Source organism: Bidens hawaiensis, unplaced genomic scaffold (assembly GCF_021521415.1).
Source record: "Bidens hawaiensis isolate Kalapana, Puna unplaced genomic scaffold, B.hawaiensis_p1.1 tig00022926_1, whole genome shotgun sequence".
In the NCBI taxonomy this organism is placed as follows: domain Eukaryota; kingdom Viridiplantae; phylum Streptophyta; class Magnoliopsida; order Asterales; family Asteraceae; genus Bidens; species Bidens hawaiensis.
Genome location: NW_027493590.1, coordinates 102,718 through 121,589, shown reverse-complemented (window position 1 = coordinate 121,589; position 18,872 = coordinate 102,718). Strand labels below are relative to the sequence as shown.

At 40.0% G+C, this 18,872-nt stretch overlaps 2 protein-coding genes across 2 annotated transcripts; both read left to right on the top strand.

Moving 5' to 3' along the window:
• Positions 1–12,321: 12,321 nt before the first annotated feature.
• On the top strand, positions 12,322–12,732 carry LOC143566624 (protein SMALL AUXIN UP-REGULATED RNA 51-like). Its single transcript, XM_077053273.1, has one exon. It carries the CDS (start codon positions 12,322–12,324, stop codon positions 12,730–12,732), a length of 411 nt encoding a protein of 136 aa, XP_076909388.1.
• Positions 12,733–16,749: 4,017 nt separating this feature from the next.
• Positions 16,750–17,118, top strand: LOC143566623 (auxin-induced protein 15A-like). Its single transcript, XM_077053272.1, has one exon. It carries the CDS (start codon positions 16,750–16,752, stop codon positions 17,116–17,118), a length of 369 nt encoding a protein of 122 aa, XP_076909387.1.
• The last annotated feature ends 1,754 nt before the right edge of the window (positions 17,119–18,872 follow it).

Sequence of the window (18,872 nt, the reverse complement as noted above, 5' to 3'; positions counted from 1 at the left end):
ATAAAACACGTTTTCTACCATCTATTTACCAACACGGACATTAAAAAGGATATTTTGGTACGGGTTATAAAAGACAAGTCTTGATCAATATGTTGATTATTGATGCTATTGCAATGTATTTAGCCAAACAAATAAAAACAACGTACTTTTGTTGTCAATTCAAACTCGACAAATGGTAGATCCTAGCAATCAATGGCACATATGTTGTTTACTTTTCTTGTACATGTCGCATTTGCATACATTGTCGTTGATACTGGATTTTTAAAATTGTATTACTTTCTTTAACGGCGTGTAGAAAAATATTAATGAAACTATAACTTAGCAAGATGCTATAAATGAAATAGAAACTACATGCATGATAAAATGTCTTCTAAGGCGTATTAAAAACACCACACGAAGTCGGTTGGTACCGGTTAGCTTCATTACGACACTTGCACGGAACCCAGCAATTAAATTAGTAAACACCAAAATACTCAAAAATACTCGTATAGAGTATGATACAAAGAATTAACATAATTAAAGATAAAACATGCGTTTAGTCGGTTGGTAAACCCGGGTATTGCGGCGGTGAGTCAACACAAATTGAGTCGATTTCAGTTACGTACGTTACGGTACCGAAACTAAAAAATTTTACATATTTAAAACAAAAAGAATACTAATACTGGATGACATGGCACGTACTGATGCTGCCATGCGGTCGATTAGGCTTTGCGACACCTAGCCCTGATATTTATCTCATGTATAAAAATATATAATCTCTATAAATATAGAATTTTACTGTTAATGTAATTGGAAAGAAAGATATTATCTCTTAGCCTGTAAATGGTACATGTGTGCATTGAAAAATTGAGTTAAGGGCACACAAATAACTAATAGGATGTTGACTAGGGCAAAGGATTCAAAATTGAGTATTTTCCAATTACATTAACAGCAAAATTCTATATTTATAAAAATTATTAAGATATAAGTTAACGAAATTCAAATCAATATCTCATATCACTCATGTATAGAGCTTTAAAATCAATATGAACAGTCAACATCACGTTTCAAAGAAACCCATTATGATATTTGAGACAATTTAAAAAAATATCCCATATCACAATCTAAACGTCCATATTGTTTTAAATTCAATGTATACTTAGGGGGTGTTTGTTTTTTCTTCAAACATCTTCAAGGGAGCTAATGTCTGCAGGCGCGCAGACATTACCCTTGAAGACTGTTTGTTTTTTTTCTTAAAACAGATCTGAAGTTATCTTCTTTCATCTTAAAAGAAAAGCAAGGAAATCTTGCTTAAAACATCTTCATAAAAAAACCTTACTCTTCTCCCTTTGCAGCCACCCTCTCATCCACTGCTCCTACCACCGTCCGCCAACACCACCACCCACCGTACGCCGCCACCACCACCCCCGTACCCCGCCGCCACCGTCCACCACCATCCACCGCCACCACCACCGTCCACCACCCACCATCCATCACCACCACCGTCCACCACCCACCATCCATCACCACCACCGTCCGCCACCACCACCACCATCCATCACCGCCACCACCACCATCCATCACCCACCACCACCACCATCCATCACCGCCACCACCACCACCATCCATCACCGCCACCACCACCGTCCACCACCCACCATCCATCACCACCACCGTCCACTACCCACCATCCATCACCACCACCGTCCGCCACCACCACCACCATCCATCACCACCACCGTCCACCACCCACCATCCATCACCACCACCACCATCCATCACCGCCACCACCACCATCCACCACCATCCATCACCACCACCGTCCACCACCAACCAAAACCATCCATCACCACCACCCATTGTCCACCACCACCATCCACCGCCACTACCCACCGTCCGCCGCCACTACCACCATCCACCACCACCACCTTCCACCACCCACCAAAACCAAATCGGCATGGCAAGCAAAGACTAAAAACTAGATGTAACTTGAATAAATGACTTCTATCTTGTGAGATAAGTTTGACAGTTATGCAGACAGTATCAGCTTATAAAAACAAACAGTCTTATATTTTCAGCTTGCAGATCTTCAGACCACATCTTCAGTTGCAGACATGAAAACAGATGAAATCAGCTTGCAGACAGTTTATGTCTGCAAAAACAAACAGCACCTTAGTGATTGTAAGACTTTAATTGGTAATTTGCTGAAGAAGCCATAAAGTATTCTCTAATCTTCTTTAATATCCAATATCACCGTTGAGGGACCATAATGCAATTATCAATAAATTGACAATTGCTATAACTTATATACAAAGGTTTATTTGTTAATGATAAGAACAAGATAATTAAACCAACTTGTTGATAATAATTACATTTATAAATTCTAACACATTACTAATGGTGTTTCTAAGTCAGGTTGAAGCGTCAAAATCAACATAGACGTTTGACATCCATTCTCAGAAAGATTCATTCGGCTATTGGAGTTGGTTCCGAACGCTACTTAAAAAACATATTCAATCCCAAATGTTTGTAATCAGTGCCAGTTAAAACTAATTTCGTAACCACTAGACAAAAGAATTTCAAGAAAACTTGCATGTTTTAGTCGTGTTTTTGTAGTTTTGTTGGAGGGAATACCGAATGGTATGTAATTATATACATATGATTTATAATAATTGTAATATTAAATCGCTTATTGGCTTTAACGTGTTACGTGAAAAATTAAGAGTTGCATAATGTATTTTAGGCCGTTAGCTCCTTGCTAGTGTTTTAGTAATTCTTGTCATTTCAAGACAAATTCAGTATACTTATGTTAAATCACCTATTACTAACCATAATTACTAAAAGGGAAAGTGATAGATATTTTGTGATATTTATGTCTCATAAATAGTAATATAATGGAAGTTGGCCTTGTACAGTTGTACCTTTTGTACTCTTTAGAAAATTGTGACACGTACGTAGATAAAGTGTATTTTGAAGTTAATCATATCTCACATATGTAAAACAATTATTGTGAGGACCAATCTAGTTGGATTGACTTATGACATGGGCCCTAACTCACCTGAGCAGATTGCCTAATGACAAGGTTCTTTAGATCCTTTATTTTAATCTATTTTATACCTATAATACGAAAATATGTCTTTATCCAGGTTTAAACCTATAATCTCTCATCTAAATATACAAGCAGGCTAGCCCTAGGCCCACACTGGCAATTATCTTAATTCTTGACCGGTTTACACCGACTTATTAATGTATAGAAACAAACAAAATAAGAAAATTAGATTTTAATAGTTAATTTGAGTTACTGGCCGGTGCTAAGTCAAACTTAAGAAACATACCACAACAGTTCTAACTTTCAGCCTAATATCATTTACTAAACTTTTTAGTAACGGAATCTAACTTGTTAGTTTTGTAACTATGTGGACATGTGTCAAAAACAATGACATGGATTAGTTTCGTGACATAAATGTACTTTAATTTTCTTTTTTTTGAAGTACAGTTGAATTATAGTTAAAAACCAACAAGAAGCATCCAGATATCCTTTTATTCAAGGTGATGTCACATTGAACTAGAAACTGAACGAAACGAACAAAACGACAAGACAGATCTATGAGTGAGGCCCTTGACTCATCCAACACATTTTATCCATTATTATATTTCATTAAAGGTGGACAAATTGGTCATGCTTTCTTTTTTGTTTACTAACGGTAAACAAATCTTTCAAATGAATTACCGGTTAAATTCATTATATAAACTCGTCTATTATATCGGGATACTTAGTGAAGAAACACCAGTCGAACCCCGACAGATTACGAGTAACCTGAGGGTTAGATAGACGTTTCCCACGAGGGGTTAATTCCGGCAAGATGGTTCTTCCGATAACCTGCAAAACAGACACCGTGAGCTCGTCACTAAGAAAGGGGGGGGGGTTCCTCCTTGTGACCACCCTCCGGCGTGAGAATCAGTCTATATTACTCTTTGAATATAAAAGTATGTTATTAATACTAGAGCAGTTATCAGGTAAATTATACCAGATATTAGATGATGAAATGATATTACCATTTGATGTCTTTTATAGCCGAAGGTGGGTTTCCAAGGAGGTTTAGCCGGCCTACTACTCTGCCAACTGTGGCCTACGCACGTGCTCTGCTGGTAATTGGTGGATAGGCAGCGGCTGACAGTGACCAGGCGTGCTGTTCACTTTTCCTTTTCCACCAACTACAGGCTAGGCACGTGATATGGCAGGAGTTGGTGAGCAGGCGGCGGCTATTGGTCACAGTGCTGTGGCGTGTTGTCTGCCATGCTGCTGTCAGTGAGCTGTCGTATCGTTGGTCAGATCTTTTGTCCATACCTCGTCAGGTATCACACAAAAGATCCTCCATTATTATACGGACTGGCTCATTTAGGCGGGAGTTTTCCCCCTCCCGCCTTTATGCGGGAATGTTCCCGGCTTTGCTCATTCCTTCTTCAGGTGACTACTGAATTATTACGAGTTGGAGCCTTCTGCGTGTAGCCATGCTGCGCGGGTGGCCAGTCCCTAATGGCGGGTATCCGCACCTGCGGGAACAGGTGGATACTTGGAAACCATAGGGAGGCATTTCCTGCGGGACCAGCTTGCGTACCGCATGTGAGGTCGTCACAACTCTGAGCGTGGTGGGTCCTGCGGGTCTGGTAGGTCGCGGCGCAGACGTCCCTATGGTGAAGTCTGCGGGTTCAACTGCGCAGACGTCCGTTTAAGGAGCCTTGCGTGTTCAACTGCGCAGACGTCTCCTTTAAGGGAGTCTTGCGGGTCCTAACCACCTCTGCTGGGACCTACCTCTTCAAGTCCCCCCAGTCCAATGTTCTTCTCATGAATGTTTAATAAAGTGAGGTGAACATTTGGACTTAAGCAAGGGGTTTTTGAAAAGGGTTTAGTTTTATGGGTTTTCCGCGGGAAGTCTTACCCACGGGTTTCCCAATGTCACGCAGAATTTCCCAATGTTCTGCTTGATCTCTGGGATGATGCGGATAGGTCTGTAACCTCCCCGCAAGTCAGGAGCGTTTAGAACCTTTTGTGTAGATTCTCCATGAGGTCTTGGTGGTTTTGAACATAGTGATCAATCATGTTATAACCACCAATTCCATCCTGAAGTTTCAAACAATCTAGTTCTTGACGTTCCCGCTATGCGGGGATGTTATTCCCGTTTCTGCAAGCATGGCCCAGAAGATCCTTCTTGGTTTCAATTCCCATGGAGTGCTCGGTATGCGAAGGGTTTTGCCTTGACGCTGTACCCGCACTTCGTCTTATTAGTTACTTTACTCCCAAGGTATCCCTGGCGTTAAATCCCTGCAGGGCTAGGTGCGTGAAGGGTTTTGCCTTAACACTGTACCCGCGCCTGACTTATGGTTGCCGAGGTGTTCCTGGCGTTTAATCCCCTGCGGGCGCTAGGTATGTGAAGGGTTTTGCCTTAACACTGTACCCGCGCCCGTCTTACAATTGGGTGCCGAGGTATGACTTTTTACGGGTGTTAGGTATGTGGAGGGTTTTGCCTTAACACTGTACCTGTGCCCGTTTTGTAGTTGGGTGGAATGCCAAGATTTTCTCGGCTTTACTTACCTGTGGGTGCTAGGTATGTGAAGGGTTTTGCCATAACACTGTACCCGCACCCTGCTTTATAGTCGGGTTTTTCCCGGTTTCCGTGCCCTGCGGGTGCTAGGTATGTGAAGGGTTTTGCCTTAACACTGTACCCGCACCCATCTTTATAGTTGGGTATTCTTGGCCTCTGTTCCCTGCGGGTGCTAGGTATGTGAAGGGTTTTGTCTTGACACTGTACCCGCAGCCGTCTTACGGTCAACTGGATAGCCAGGGTAAGGGGTATTTCCCGCTTACTTTTCGAATCTTTGGGATTTGCGCATGCATATTTAAATTTATTCTAGCGCTTTTCCCCATATTCTAGATAGGTTAACCGTTCATCGCGTGGTTGTCAATAGATCTAGGTACCTTTCATGATTTATGCGGTTAAAACCTGCATTTTCATTCAGTAGGGTGACCGACATAACTATGACTGACCTGCGTGAAGGTTTTCTATTCTTTGGGTTAATGCGGGTTTTGCCGCTTTCCCCATGCAACGAGTCTGCGTGGAGGTTTACCAATTGTTGGGTTTATGCGGGTTTTACCGCTTTCCCCATGCAACGACTTTTGCACTTATGTACGCGGTGAAGACCGACATATCCGTGTGAACAGTTTATATATGAATGCAAAACCATTAACGTCGATGTTTTAAGGAGAATCATTTCCATTAAAAGCGGCTCTTGGCCGGTACAAACTTGGAATTGATCTACATGTAACATTTGCGTAATTGAGCTCCGTTCCATGTTCGTGGGACGGGAGTGCCATCGAGCCTTTCAAGCCGGTATGCGCCCTTTCCCAGAACTTCTTTGATAATGTACGGCCCTTCCCAGACCGGTGCCAGTTTTCCTGGGCGTTCTTGGTTTGAAGCCTCGTTGTTACGCAATATGTAGTCTCCTACATTGAAGTTGCATAGCTTCACCCGCGTGTTGTAGTACTTTTGCATTTGTCGTTTGTAGTTCTCTTCACGCGCTGCAGCTAAGTCTCTGCGCTCCTCGGTCAGCATAAGGTCTAACCGTCTCTCCGCGTCGTTGTCCTCTGGTTTCATCATGACCCTTGGTGAAGGCAGCCCAATTTCGACCAGGACCATGGCTTCGGTGCCATAAGTGAGGCTGAACGGTGTTTCTCCTGTACTTGTCTTTTTCATTGTTCTATGAGCCCACAGTACATGTGGAACTTCGTCCACCCAGCCAGATCTGTGTTCCAGCAACCTTCTCTTTATGCCATCAACGATGCTCCTATTTGCCCTTTCCACCTCACCATTACCCTGCGGGTGTGCCACTGAGGTAAAGGTATGGGTGATGTGAAGTTCTCTAAGCCACCGTTGTAGGTTCTTGTCAGCAAAGTTGGTGCCGTTATCGCTCACCAAGTTTTGTGGAAGCCCGAAACGACAGATGATAAACTCCCAAATAAATTTTTTGATATGTTTCGCCGTCGTTTGGGCTAAGGGTTTTGCCTCTATCCACTTGGTGAAGTAATCGATGGCCACCACTAGGAATTGAACGTTTCCTGCTGCTGTAGGGAATGGGCCTGTCACATCGATGGCCCACTTCTGAAATGGCCATGAAGAGGTGACTGGAACAAGATCATTCTTCGGGCGATGCGTGTTAGGTGCGTAGAGCTGACAAGATCTGCACCTTCTGATGTATGCCAGCGCATCCGTATGCATCCCCGGCCAAAAGTATCCCGCGTTGTTCAATTTGGCTACAACTGCGCGTGGACCTGCATGTATCCCGCAGATGCCTTCGTGTACCTCCCTTAGGAGGTAGTTAGCATCTTGGTCGTCAACGCATCTTAGGAGGGGGCCGAGAAAGTTACGTCTGTAAAGTATGTCATCGATTAGTTGATAATTTAGTGCTTTACAGCGTAGTTTTCTCGCCTGTGCTTTTGACTCTGGCAGTATACCCGCCGCAAGGTAATTTATTATTGGTGTCATCCATGTTTCTGTGCCGGTTTGGATGACACATACCTCTTTGTGCGGGACTGATGGTGCGCCCAGGAGTTCGATGCGGATATCTTTTCCCAGATGGGTGAAAGCCAGTGACGCGAGCTTACTTAACGCGTCCGCAGACTTGTTTTCGCTACGCTTGACGTGTATGACTTTACAACTGTTAAAATCGCGCATGAGGGTTTTTGCTTGAGCGAGGTACAGGGCCATTGTGTCGTTCACTGCCGTGTACGTCCCGTTAATCTGATTGGCGACTAGCATGGAATCTACATGGGCTTCTAAGTTTTTCACTCCCATCTTACGCGCAATCCTTAACCCGGCCAAAAATGCTTCATATTCAGCTTCGTTATTCGTGCTTGGGAAGTCTAGCCGAATAGCATAAGTGTACTCTTGGCCTGTTGAGTTGGTCAGCTTTAACCCTGCGCCTGAGCCCTCGCTGCTGGACGCTCCATCAGTGTAAAGTCGCCAGACCTCGTCGATGTCTTGTGCTGGAGAGGGCTGAGCCTCGTCCTGGCACTCATTCTCTTGCGATGCGGGGACCTCGGCAATAAAGTCTGCCAAGACCTGGCCTTTTATGGCTGGTCGTGGCTTGTATTTTATTGCATATTCCCCCAATTCTATTGCCCACTTGGCTAGGCGTCCCGACAGTTCGGGTTTGCCCAAAACGTTTGCAAGTTTATAGTTGGTGAGAATAGTAATTGGGTGACCTTGGAAATATCGTCTTAGCCTGCGTGAAGCCTGCACCAGCGCTAAGACTAATTTCTCCAGGGTAGAATACCGAGTTTCAGCGTCCGTTAGGAGGCGGCTAACATAGTAGATTGGCATCTGGATGCCTTTTCGCTCGACTAACAGGACGGCCCCCGGTCGCTCTGTCTGTTGCGGAGAGGTATAGGATTAACTCCTCTCCCGCTTCCGGTGCTGTGAGCGTTGGAAGTTCGATCAAGCATGACCGAATTTCCTGAAAAGCTGCTTCCGCTTTTGGTGTCCAGCGGAAGTGCGTTTTCTTTAAACAGTTTCTCAGGGTCGACACGAACGGGAACGCCCTTTCCGCATGATTTGCCAAGAAGCGGTTAAGCGCAACTAGGCGTCCGTTCAGTGTCTGAGCTTGCTTGATGGTAGTAGGTGATTCCATTTTGACAATGGCCTCGACCTTTTCAGGGTTCGCTCTGAAGCCATCTTTTGTAACGATGACTCCTAAGAACTTCCCTTCTTCCATCCCGAAAGAACATTTGCTCGGGTTAAGCTTCATGTTTATCCTCCTAAGAGTGTTGAATGTTTCTTCGATGTCTTTCAACATCGCTTCCGGGTCAAGACTTTTGATGACCAGATCATCCATGTATACTTCCAGGTTCCTTCCGATTTGGGCGTGAAACTCTTTGTCCATTAGGCGTTGATATGTGGACCCGGCATTCTTAAGCCCGAATGGCATCATTTGGTAACAGAATGTGCCATCGGGCGTCCGAAATGCGGTCTTATCTTGATCGTCAACGGCCATGTGGATTTGATGGTATCCTTTATACGCATCAAGGAAGCATTTAAGGCGAAACGGTGCTAACGAATCTACCTTGAGATCAATTTCGGGTAACGGGTAACAATCTTTAGGGCATGCTTTATTCAGATCTTTGAAATCTATACACATGCGCCATTGTTTGTTAGCCTTCGGTACCATAACGGGATTTGCAACCCAAGTTTGATATCTGCTAACGCGTACGATGCCTGCGTCAAGGAGTTCCTTGACTTGGGTTCTACACGCGTTAGCTTGCTCTGCCCCCATTACTCTTCGCTTTTGTATGACCGGCGTAAAAGCCGGGTCACATTTGAGCTTATGCTCCGCTTTATCTCGAGGTACACCAGTCATATCTGCTGATTTCCATGCGAAGATATCAGCGTTCTTCTGTAGTAAGCGCTTGAGTAAGGTGCGTGCGGGGTCAGTGATTGTTGGGCCAATGGTGACCGCCTGATCGGGGTATTTGCCATTGAAAGCCCATTCTTCTGGTTCGGTGAATGTGCGTTTGGCCATTTTTGGTTTGGGGTTGGAAGAAACAGATGCGATACATACCTGGGGAACGCCGGTGATCATTGCTACACCTGCCGCTGTTGGCCATCCCATCATGCCATGGACCGAAGATACAACGGCATTGAACCTTGCCATCCCATCTCTTCCGAAGAGGGTGTCATATGTGTGATGTGGCTTTCTCAGGACAACGAAATCCACATCTTCTGTGCGTGAGCGGTTCCCATCCGTAAGAGTGACGGGGAAAGATAAGATACCCAGGGGGGTGTTCGTGCTGCCATCGAATCCTTCCATCGAGGCGTAGACCGTTTCTAACCGCCCCTTGTCTTCCTCATCTAGCTTGTCAAAGAACTGTCTGTACATAACCGTTGATGAAGCGCCGTTGTCAACGAGAGTGCGGGAAGTGATGTAATGCCCCAGCTGGGTTTTGATGATGATAGGGCCCTCTTTGCTGGGTCCTCCTGGCACTCGTGGGAAACGTACCTCGGCCTCTTTCCATGCACACGGTTCTGTCGCTCGTCTCTTCCTACCCATGATGTTACCCTGGACCATGTGAATACTGATGTCAACTGGCTTTCGCCCGTTGTTTCTGTATCGGTTGTCATTGTCAACTGGCTTTCCCACGGATGGTGCCAATGAAGAAACACCAGTCGAACCCCGACAGATTACGAGTAACCTGAGGGTTAGATAGACGTTTCCCACGAGGGGTTAATTCCGGCAAGATGGTTCTTCCGATAACCTGCAAAACAGACACCGTGAGCTCGTCACTAAGAAAGGGGGGGGTTCCTCCTTGTGACCACCCTCCGGCGTGAGAATCAGTCTATATTACTCTTTGAATATAAAAGTATGTTATTAATACTAGAGCAGTTATCAGGTAAATTATACCAGATATTAGATGATGAAATGATATTACCATTTGATGTCTTTTATAGCCGAAGGTGGGTTTCCAAGGAGGTTTAGCCGGCCTACTACTCTGCCAACTGTGGCCTACGCACGTGCTCTGCTGGTAATTGGTGGATAGGCAGCGGCTGACAGTGACCAGGCGTGCTGTTCACTTTTCCTTTTCCACCAACTACAGGCTAGGCACGTGATATGGCAGGAGTTGGTGAGCAGGCGGCGGCTATGTGTCACAGTGCTGTGGCGTGTTGTCTGCCATGCTGCTGTCAGTGAGCTGTCGTATCGTTGGTCAGATCTTTTGTCCATACCTCGTCAGGTATCACACAAAAGATCCACCATTATTATACGGACTGGCTCATTTAGGCGGGAGTTTTCCCCCTCCCGCCTTTATGCGGGAATGTTCCCGGCTTTGCTCATTCCTTCTTCAGGTGACTACTGAATTATTACGAGTTGGAGCCTTCTGCGTGTAGCCATGCTGCGCGGGTGGCCAGTCCCTAATGGCGGGTATCCGCACCTGCGGGAACAGGTGGATACTTGGAAACCATAGGGAGGCATTTCCTGCGGGACCAGCTTGCGTACCGCATGTGAGGTCGTCACAACTCTGAGCGTGGTGGGTCCTGCGGGTCTGGTAGGTCGCGGCGCAGACGTCCCTATGGTGAAGTCTGCGGGTTCAACTGCGCAGACGTCCGTTTAAGGAGTCTTGCGTGTTCAACTGCGCAGACGTCTCCTTTAAGGGAGTCTTGCGGGTCCTAACCACCTCTGCTGGGACCTACCTCTTCACTTAGTTAGCTCTTCAAATTTAAAAAGCGTGATAGCATAAATATAAGAAAGCCGTCGTTTTTAAAAAGCGTTAAACGTTAGGACTATTAATATATTGATGACTGATTAAATTTATTGATTTATTATTTAACTATTCATTTATTTACATTGACTTGGCTTAATTTACTTTGTTATTTGTTAATGTTAGCTATTTAGCTTGAAACCTATAATATTTTCATAAGCTATGAATCCTAAACAACTATTCAGTCGTCAAAAACGTAAAAAGAGAAAAGATAAAGCATTAAGAATTCCCAAGTCGCGGCTACACTAATTTATCCAAAGAAAGCTTCATGGTTTTTACAGTATCAAAACGTTGATGATATCGATATTCATAATGTGGACATTGATTATATTAATGTTGATGGAGATTGTGTTGATGATGCTAATGTTGATGAAGATGAAGTTGATGATAATCGTGCTGATATATTTGATTCAACAAATTGGGATCATACTATTGATAAGAAAGGTCCTAATGAGATCATACTATTGATAAAGGTCTAAGAATAAACTTTCTTGACCATTTGATACAACTATGTATATGAGAACTCCATCAAATAGGCCGGATATGCACGAATTATGAAGAGATGATCAACAATTTCGATTCCAACAAGTTAGCAGAGCCTCACAATTTATTTAACTACGTAAAAACAGATCATTTTCTTTTCTTCATTGTTATAATAATTATCGTCGTATTAATGAATTTTTCATATATAAGACCTCTTTTTTACTAGTCACACAAAACACCCGAAATCACTGGCTTGGTTTCGATCTTAGATCTCGAGTACTCCCACGTCTTAATATAAACACTCGCTATTTGTGACCTCTAATTTAGGTTAAGACAGACCGATGAGATTTATGTCATTAAATTTGTAGAGACTTATATACAGTGGACAGATGTGACACTACATAAACAATGACCCTTCATTCATCCCTATTTCCATGCACATGCAATTGTTACACCTTCATTCACACATTGACACAAATATTCTACTTGCATGAGTCTATAAAAGGATGCAAATCTATTTAGATCAAAATAGGAGAAATGATAATTAAAACAAAATGGTTAAGTTCACAAAAACACAAACTTTTGCAAAGAAAAACAATGGGATTTTGAAGCTCAAAGTGGTGATAGAGAAGCTCCAAAAGAGTCTTTCACAAGCCAAGAATTGGAACACTGGTTTCGGGTCAGGTCAGGAAACTGTCCCAGAAGACGTGAAAGAAGGGCATTTTGCGGTTATTGCAGCCGATGATTTTGAAGAAAGGAGGTTTGTGGTTCCGTTAGCGTACCTTGACCGACCATGTTTTCAAAGGTTGTTGGAGAGAGCGGCTGAGGAGTATGGGTTTGACCATGAGGGTGCGCTTATGGTGCCATGTAGCCCTAGTGAGCTCGAGTGGAGCTTGACACAGGGAGACTCGGGTTCACGAAATGATGCCGGTTGGGGTTCATGTAACATAGTGGAAAGTTACTAAATTAAGTTGCATAGAATTTGAAAGACCAAATTGGAGTTTCCTCTTTTAAAGCAAAGTTTAATGATCATTTGGTAGTACTTCAGTTGATTTGTTGTTATTGTCAAATAAGAATTGGTGTACTAATATTGTTTATATAATTATAAAGTGGAAATAAGAATTTAAAACATACACAAATATTACTTATATGACATATCAGTAACATCGGTTACCCTTCATAAATATATTCATCCATCCACAAATATCTTTACTTTTTAAATCTTAATGTGTTACAAATCTTAAATGTAACAAGATATAAAATAAAAAATAAATTTCTAAATTTTTTAATTGTATACCAAACCAGTATTTTTAATTGTTCTTTGGTAAAATATATAGTGATGATCAAATAAAAAAATTATAATTTAGGAGTTAAAAGAAAACATATAATATTCTTCGTTTGTCAAAAGCCCATAGCCCAAATTAATATATGTAAATATCTTAGAAGCCTGGGGTATAAACGTAAATTGGTGTCAAGATGCATCATTTAAACCCTAATTACTCTCCCTATGAGTGTGATAACTTTGTTAACAATTCGTCAATTTTCTAGAATAAATGCACCATACATGTATTTTTGCGGGATTTTAATCCATAACCTTTTGACTGTGTCATCACCACATAACAACTAGTATCAAAATCGACCGTAAAAATAACAATTTTAATAGCGTTTGAAACTACTCCTAATAAGTAATACCCGTGTGAGCCTTTCTGAGATAGAATGTTAACCATCTATACTCTAATACTCAATACTGATTTTTACACTTCATGCCTAACCTAGGAACAACATCAAGGAGGAAACTTACAACTGTGAAAAACTCATTTGAGTCAGGTTTCGAACCGTAGACCTTAAAGATCTCTAGCGTTAACAATTACTCCATGCCATTAGACTAGAAGACTCGATTGCGACCGTGAAAATAACTAATGGCTGGTATGAGAATTAATGAGAGTTAATGTGGCCAAACTGGGGTAAGGTCCAGACTCTAGGCTAGACTAGCCTGTTCAGATTTCACATGGGATGGTTAAAGTACTTGTGCCTTTGTATAAATGTTTTGGTCCAAATGGGACATGATCATCACAAACAAATTAGGGTATGAGAGCAAATGGTTAACGGGAGTGCTTGAGAAACTGAAGAAGCACTTACAAACAAAGATGAAGGATATGAGTGATTTTATCTCCATTTTCCTCTTCTAATCAACTAACCATAGAACGAAAATGGAAGTGGGCCCACCCCATGTTAAGAACTTGTTTGCGTCCACGAACAAGTTCATTATGAAACCAAGGAGGACCCGCACAGTACGAGTGTATGTGACAAACTTGTCTGTCATTGCCACAGAGGCGTTCATGAGTACGCTGTAATAACAATGGTGCATTTGGTTCGTAGAATTCAATGGAATTGTACTTTGAATCCCATCTCTTGATGTTTTTGTTTTTAATTTTTGAATGGAAATTTGGATCACTGGCGGGTCACCCGGTCATCTTCATTCTTCAAGTACGGAAGCGTGAAGTGTTAGGCTGGCATGTTCCTGAAGGGAAGCTCGTACATCAGTCCCGACCTGAAGACCACCCTCATGAGAAAACCACCATAGGATTTCAATAGGCATTCTCACTTTAGTAAGGTGGTAAGATGGTTACTTGTTAGAGTATAAAATAGGATGTCAAAAGTTTAATTTATACAGTGTGTAAAATATTAGTTGCTAAAAAAATTATCCTCAATAATCCTTCCTAAAATATCATAGTTTATAAAAAATACACAGATCCATGTAGTGATGTAGAATTAACTGTGTAGTTGGTGTGTAAAAACTATGTAGGTACATTATTCATCTTTCTTACGATGATCGTTAATTTGTGTGTTAACAACCAAACAATGCTGGTCAAGTTTAGTTGTGTAAGCTGTTAGAAGTTTGTGTGTGTGTATGTTAATTTGTTTCTACAAATACATATAAAGTTTATGTAGGCATATATTAATCTTACTAGTTTTTATCCCCCGTATTACGGGAGTTGTTTTATATTGTTTGTTCTAATATTTATTTATTTTTTGAATTTATATTTTTTGATTGTATGAAAGTTAATAATATATACTTATGGTTTGATGATAAATTGTTTCACAAATAAATGAGATGTTATAACCCGGTTTAAAAGCTATATGGTTTTGATATGACCCATGACCCGTTTATTTTTTTTACTATAAAGTTGGTTTTTTAATTATAAATAATATTTATGAAAGTTAATAATATACTTATGGTTTGATGAGACTCAAGACCCGTTTACATTTTTTAATATCAAATTGTTTTTTAATTTAAATAATATATATATATATATTTTTAAAACAAATAAGATATTAATTTTTATTATATCCTATTTTATATGATTTTTACATCAATAATTTGATGGTAATAATTTTTAATTTAAAGAGATGTTATAACCCATACCCATGAATTCGGGTTTGATAAGACCCGAATGGTTTGATGAGACTCAAGACCCGTTTAAGAAATATATGGGTTTGATAAGACCCATACCCATGAATTCGGGTCAAATGCATGAGAAGCCTCCATTTAAAAATCAAGCAAATATGGTGACTCCAAAAAATGGGGGAGCGACCACATCGCGACACGTAGGATTTTTATGTCTTCGTTTATATATATTATAGATTCTCCAAATACATATATATTGTTTTAGTTGTTAAAAATTGTGTAGATATATGTTGGTTATATAGTAATTTGTTATTTAATGGTTGTGTATAAATTATTTCATGTGTAGGTTGTTTTTATTGTAAAATGTAGGTGAATGTTTATATGTCGGTTGTTTGTATTATCTATGTGTATAATTAGAAGTTGTATGTAATTAATGAGTAGACCTGGAAATTGCTTGAATTCGTGTCTATATTTTTAACTATACCTGGAAATCGTGAATAAAAGTGATGATCTATAATTTAGAATGACGATGAATAAAAATGATGATGGACATACCTTAAATAAGCTTAATCGGTTTAACTATAAAAAAAGGATGATGAATAATTAAGAATTAAAAGATAATAAAGAAATAAAAGAAACAGAATTACATAATTTGAAACTTACTAAACCATTTATTAGTTAGAAAAGAAAAAGCAATTAAAATTTTGGCAAAATACCATTCTAATTAATTAAACAACAAATAATAAACAAAAGTTTTGATTGGTTAAAAGTACTTGAGATATATATATATATATATATATATATATATATATTATAGGGGAATGTTAACGTACAAATGAAATTAACATGCTAAACGTGAGAATCAAGTAGAGTAATTATGTATACAAGTAGAGTAATTATCTACTTACATCATAAAGTAATTATCATAGAGTAATTACATAATTACTTTACTTGATTTTCACGTTTAGCACGTTAATTTCATTTGTATTTGATCCAAACCCTGTATATATATATATATATATATAGAGAGAGAGAGAGAGAGAGAGAGAGAGCTTTGATCAAATACAAATTAAATTAATGTGTTAACTGTGAAAATCAAGTAGTCTAATTATATATACAACATAGTGTAATTGCAGCATAGATGTAATTACATAATTACATGTAAATATAATTACACTTACTTGATTCTCACATTTAGCACGTTAATTTAATTTGTACGTTATATTTCTCATGTGTGTGTATTATATGTGTGTGTATACACTTGGTGTTTGCGGCCTCTAATTTTGGCATACGACCGATGGGATTTGTACTTTCAATTTGGATGTACTTTGTTGAGAGATCATTAAATTGTTAGAAATATAATGGACAGATAAACATAAACGACACTTCATTCATATCTTATTTCCATGCACATGCACTTGTTGCACCTTCATTCACTCACAAACATATTTATATTATGCATACATTATAACTTATAGGTTATAATCTTATTCTCTTCATCTAGTATAGCCGATAAAAGGTTCTCAAACTCTTTGAATATTATAACTTAAAAGATAAGAGTTGATATAAAACCATGGGAAAGAAAAACAATAAAATTTTGAAGCTTAAATTGTTGATCATAGAGAAGCTACAAAAGGGTCTCTTACAAGCCAAGAATTGGAACATTGGGTTCGGGTCGGGCAAAGAAAAGGTCCCGGAAGATGTGAAAGAAGGGCATTTTGCGGTTATTGCAGTCGATGGTTATGAAGAATGGAAGTTTGTGGTTCCGTTAGGGTATCTTGATCGGCCGTGTTTCCAAAGGTTGTTGGAGAGAGCAGCCGAGGAGTATGGGTTTGACCATGAGGGTGCGCTTATGGTGCCGTGTAGCCCGATGGAGCTCGAGTGGATGTTGACACACGAAGATTCGGGTTCAGGAGATGAAGTTAGTTTGAGTTTCATGTAATGTTATAATGAGTGAACTGCGGTTTTCGTCCATGTGGTTTGTGCTAATATGCGGTTTTAGTCCAATAGTTTCAAATTTGCGATTTTCGTCCATGTGGTTTCATTTCAATTGCCTGTTAAACCCGACCCCACTAACCTTGTTAAGTTTGGTTGTTAAACTCATCTGTGTGGACCTCACATGAGGAGCAGTTTGATTTGTCCTTTTTTTCCCAAATACACCACAGCCTCTCACGTGAGGGGTCTTATGAATTAAGGTTGGGTTTATTTGAGAGAAAAGAACAAAACCGCCCCTTATGTGAGGGGCAAGCTAAAAGGTTTAACGATCAGACTTAACGGGGTTAATGGGGTCGGGCTTAGTTGCAAGTGAAATGAAACCACAAGAATGAAAATCGCAAATTTAAAACTATCGGACTAAAACCGCATATTTGAACAAACAATAGGAACGAACCCGTCGTTTACTCTATTATAATTATGTTTTGGATCAAGTTGTGTAGATTGTAGAAGTTGAATTGAATTTTCCTAAAACACAAAACCATAGTTATAAGTTTATTTATTTGTATACAAAATAAGTTTTTTTACATTATTCTTTGTAAAATAAAAATATTTATGAAAGAATTTAAAATATATTTAAATAATGAAATAAAAAAATATATATGAATACTCTTCAATCTTCATTAAAATATATTTAAATAATGAAATAAAAAATATATATGAATACTCTTCAATCTTCATTATTATGACAACAACTACACCAATCCAACTTTTACATTATTTATAAGAAGCCCATAGCCCAAACCAGGATGTGTAAATATCTGAAAAGCTAGGAGCATAAACGGAAATTGGCATTATAAATGGTTAAAAAATACACTAATATAAAACCTTAGTAATTTGTTGACATGATTAGGACCATGATTATCTTTAAATATGGAGACATAGTGAGAACATTTGCTTTGATTGTACACACAAAGAAAACAACATTGTTAGGTCATAGGCAAAGATAACATGTGAACAATGCTGGGTGTAAGGGATAAGTATTTGTTGGTACGAGAACTTATGAGAGAGTTAACGAAATCAAACTTTGGTTGTTAGATCGTATTTACAATGGTGAGATGTGACAATGGTCGTAGTTAGCACATTAAATGCCCTATTCTATTCACGGTAAGCTTGCTTGTAGCATTTTTCTCAATAGTAGATAATCAATGAACTACTTTAATAGTATATTAAATCGTACAGGTTAAACAATAACCTATGTTTTGGGTGGTCTATTAGATGAGTAATTGGGTGGCGCAAGTTTTGGGTGGTCTATTAGACGAGTAATTGGGTGGCGCAATGAACTGCTTTAATAATATATTAAATCATGCACTAAACTCGAAACTGGCTTGAGTTGAACCATTATGCACCATATTTGAATAAGCCTCGTTTATTACATGACAGTGACGTGACGGACCGTTTTTTACTATCTAGATTCCAGGCTGGAAGATCTGCACAGTGATAAGTGATTCGCCATTTTTATTTTGTTCTGGGTGCTTATCGACAGAGGCTCTTATAACAACCGTTTCGAGTGCTCTAATAAGAAAAATGATCAGGTGCACTAAGGATAACAGCGATCAGGTTTTGAGAGAGGTCAAGTTTAAACAAGTGGCGTAAGTCAGGCGCAAGACTGTATTAACACAGTTCGCACAGGCTCGAAACTAAACTCAGACTGCAAATGTTCGAGATATAAAAAACAGAATTCAATACACAAAATAAAATAGC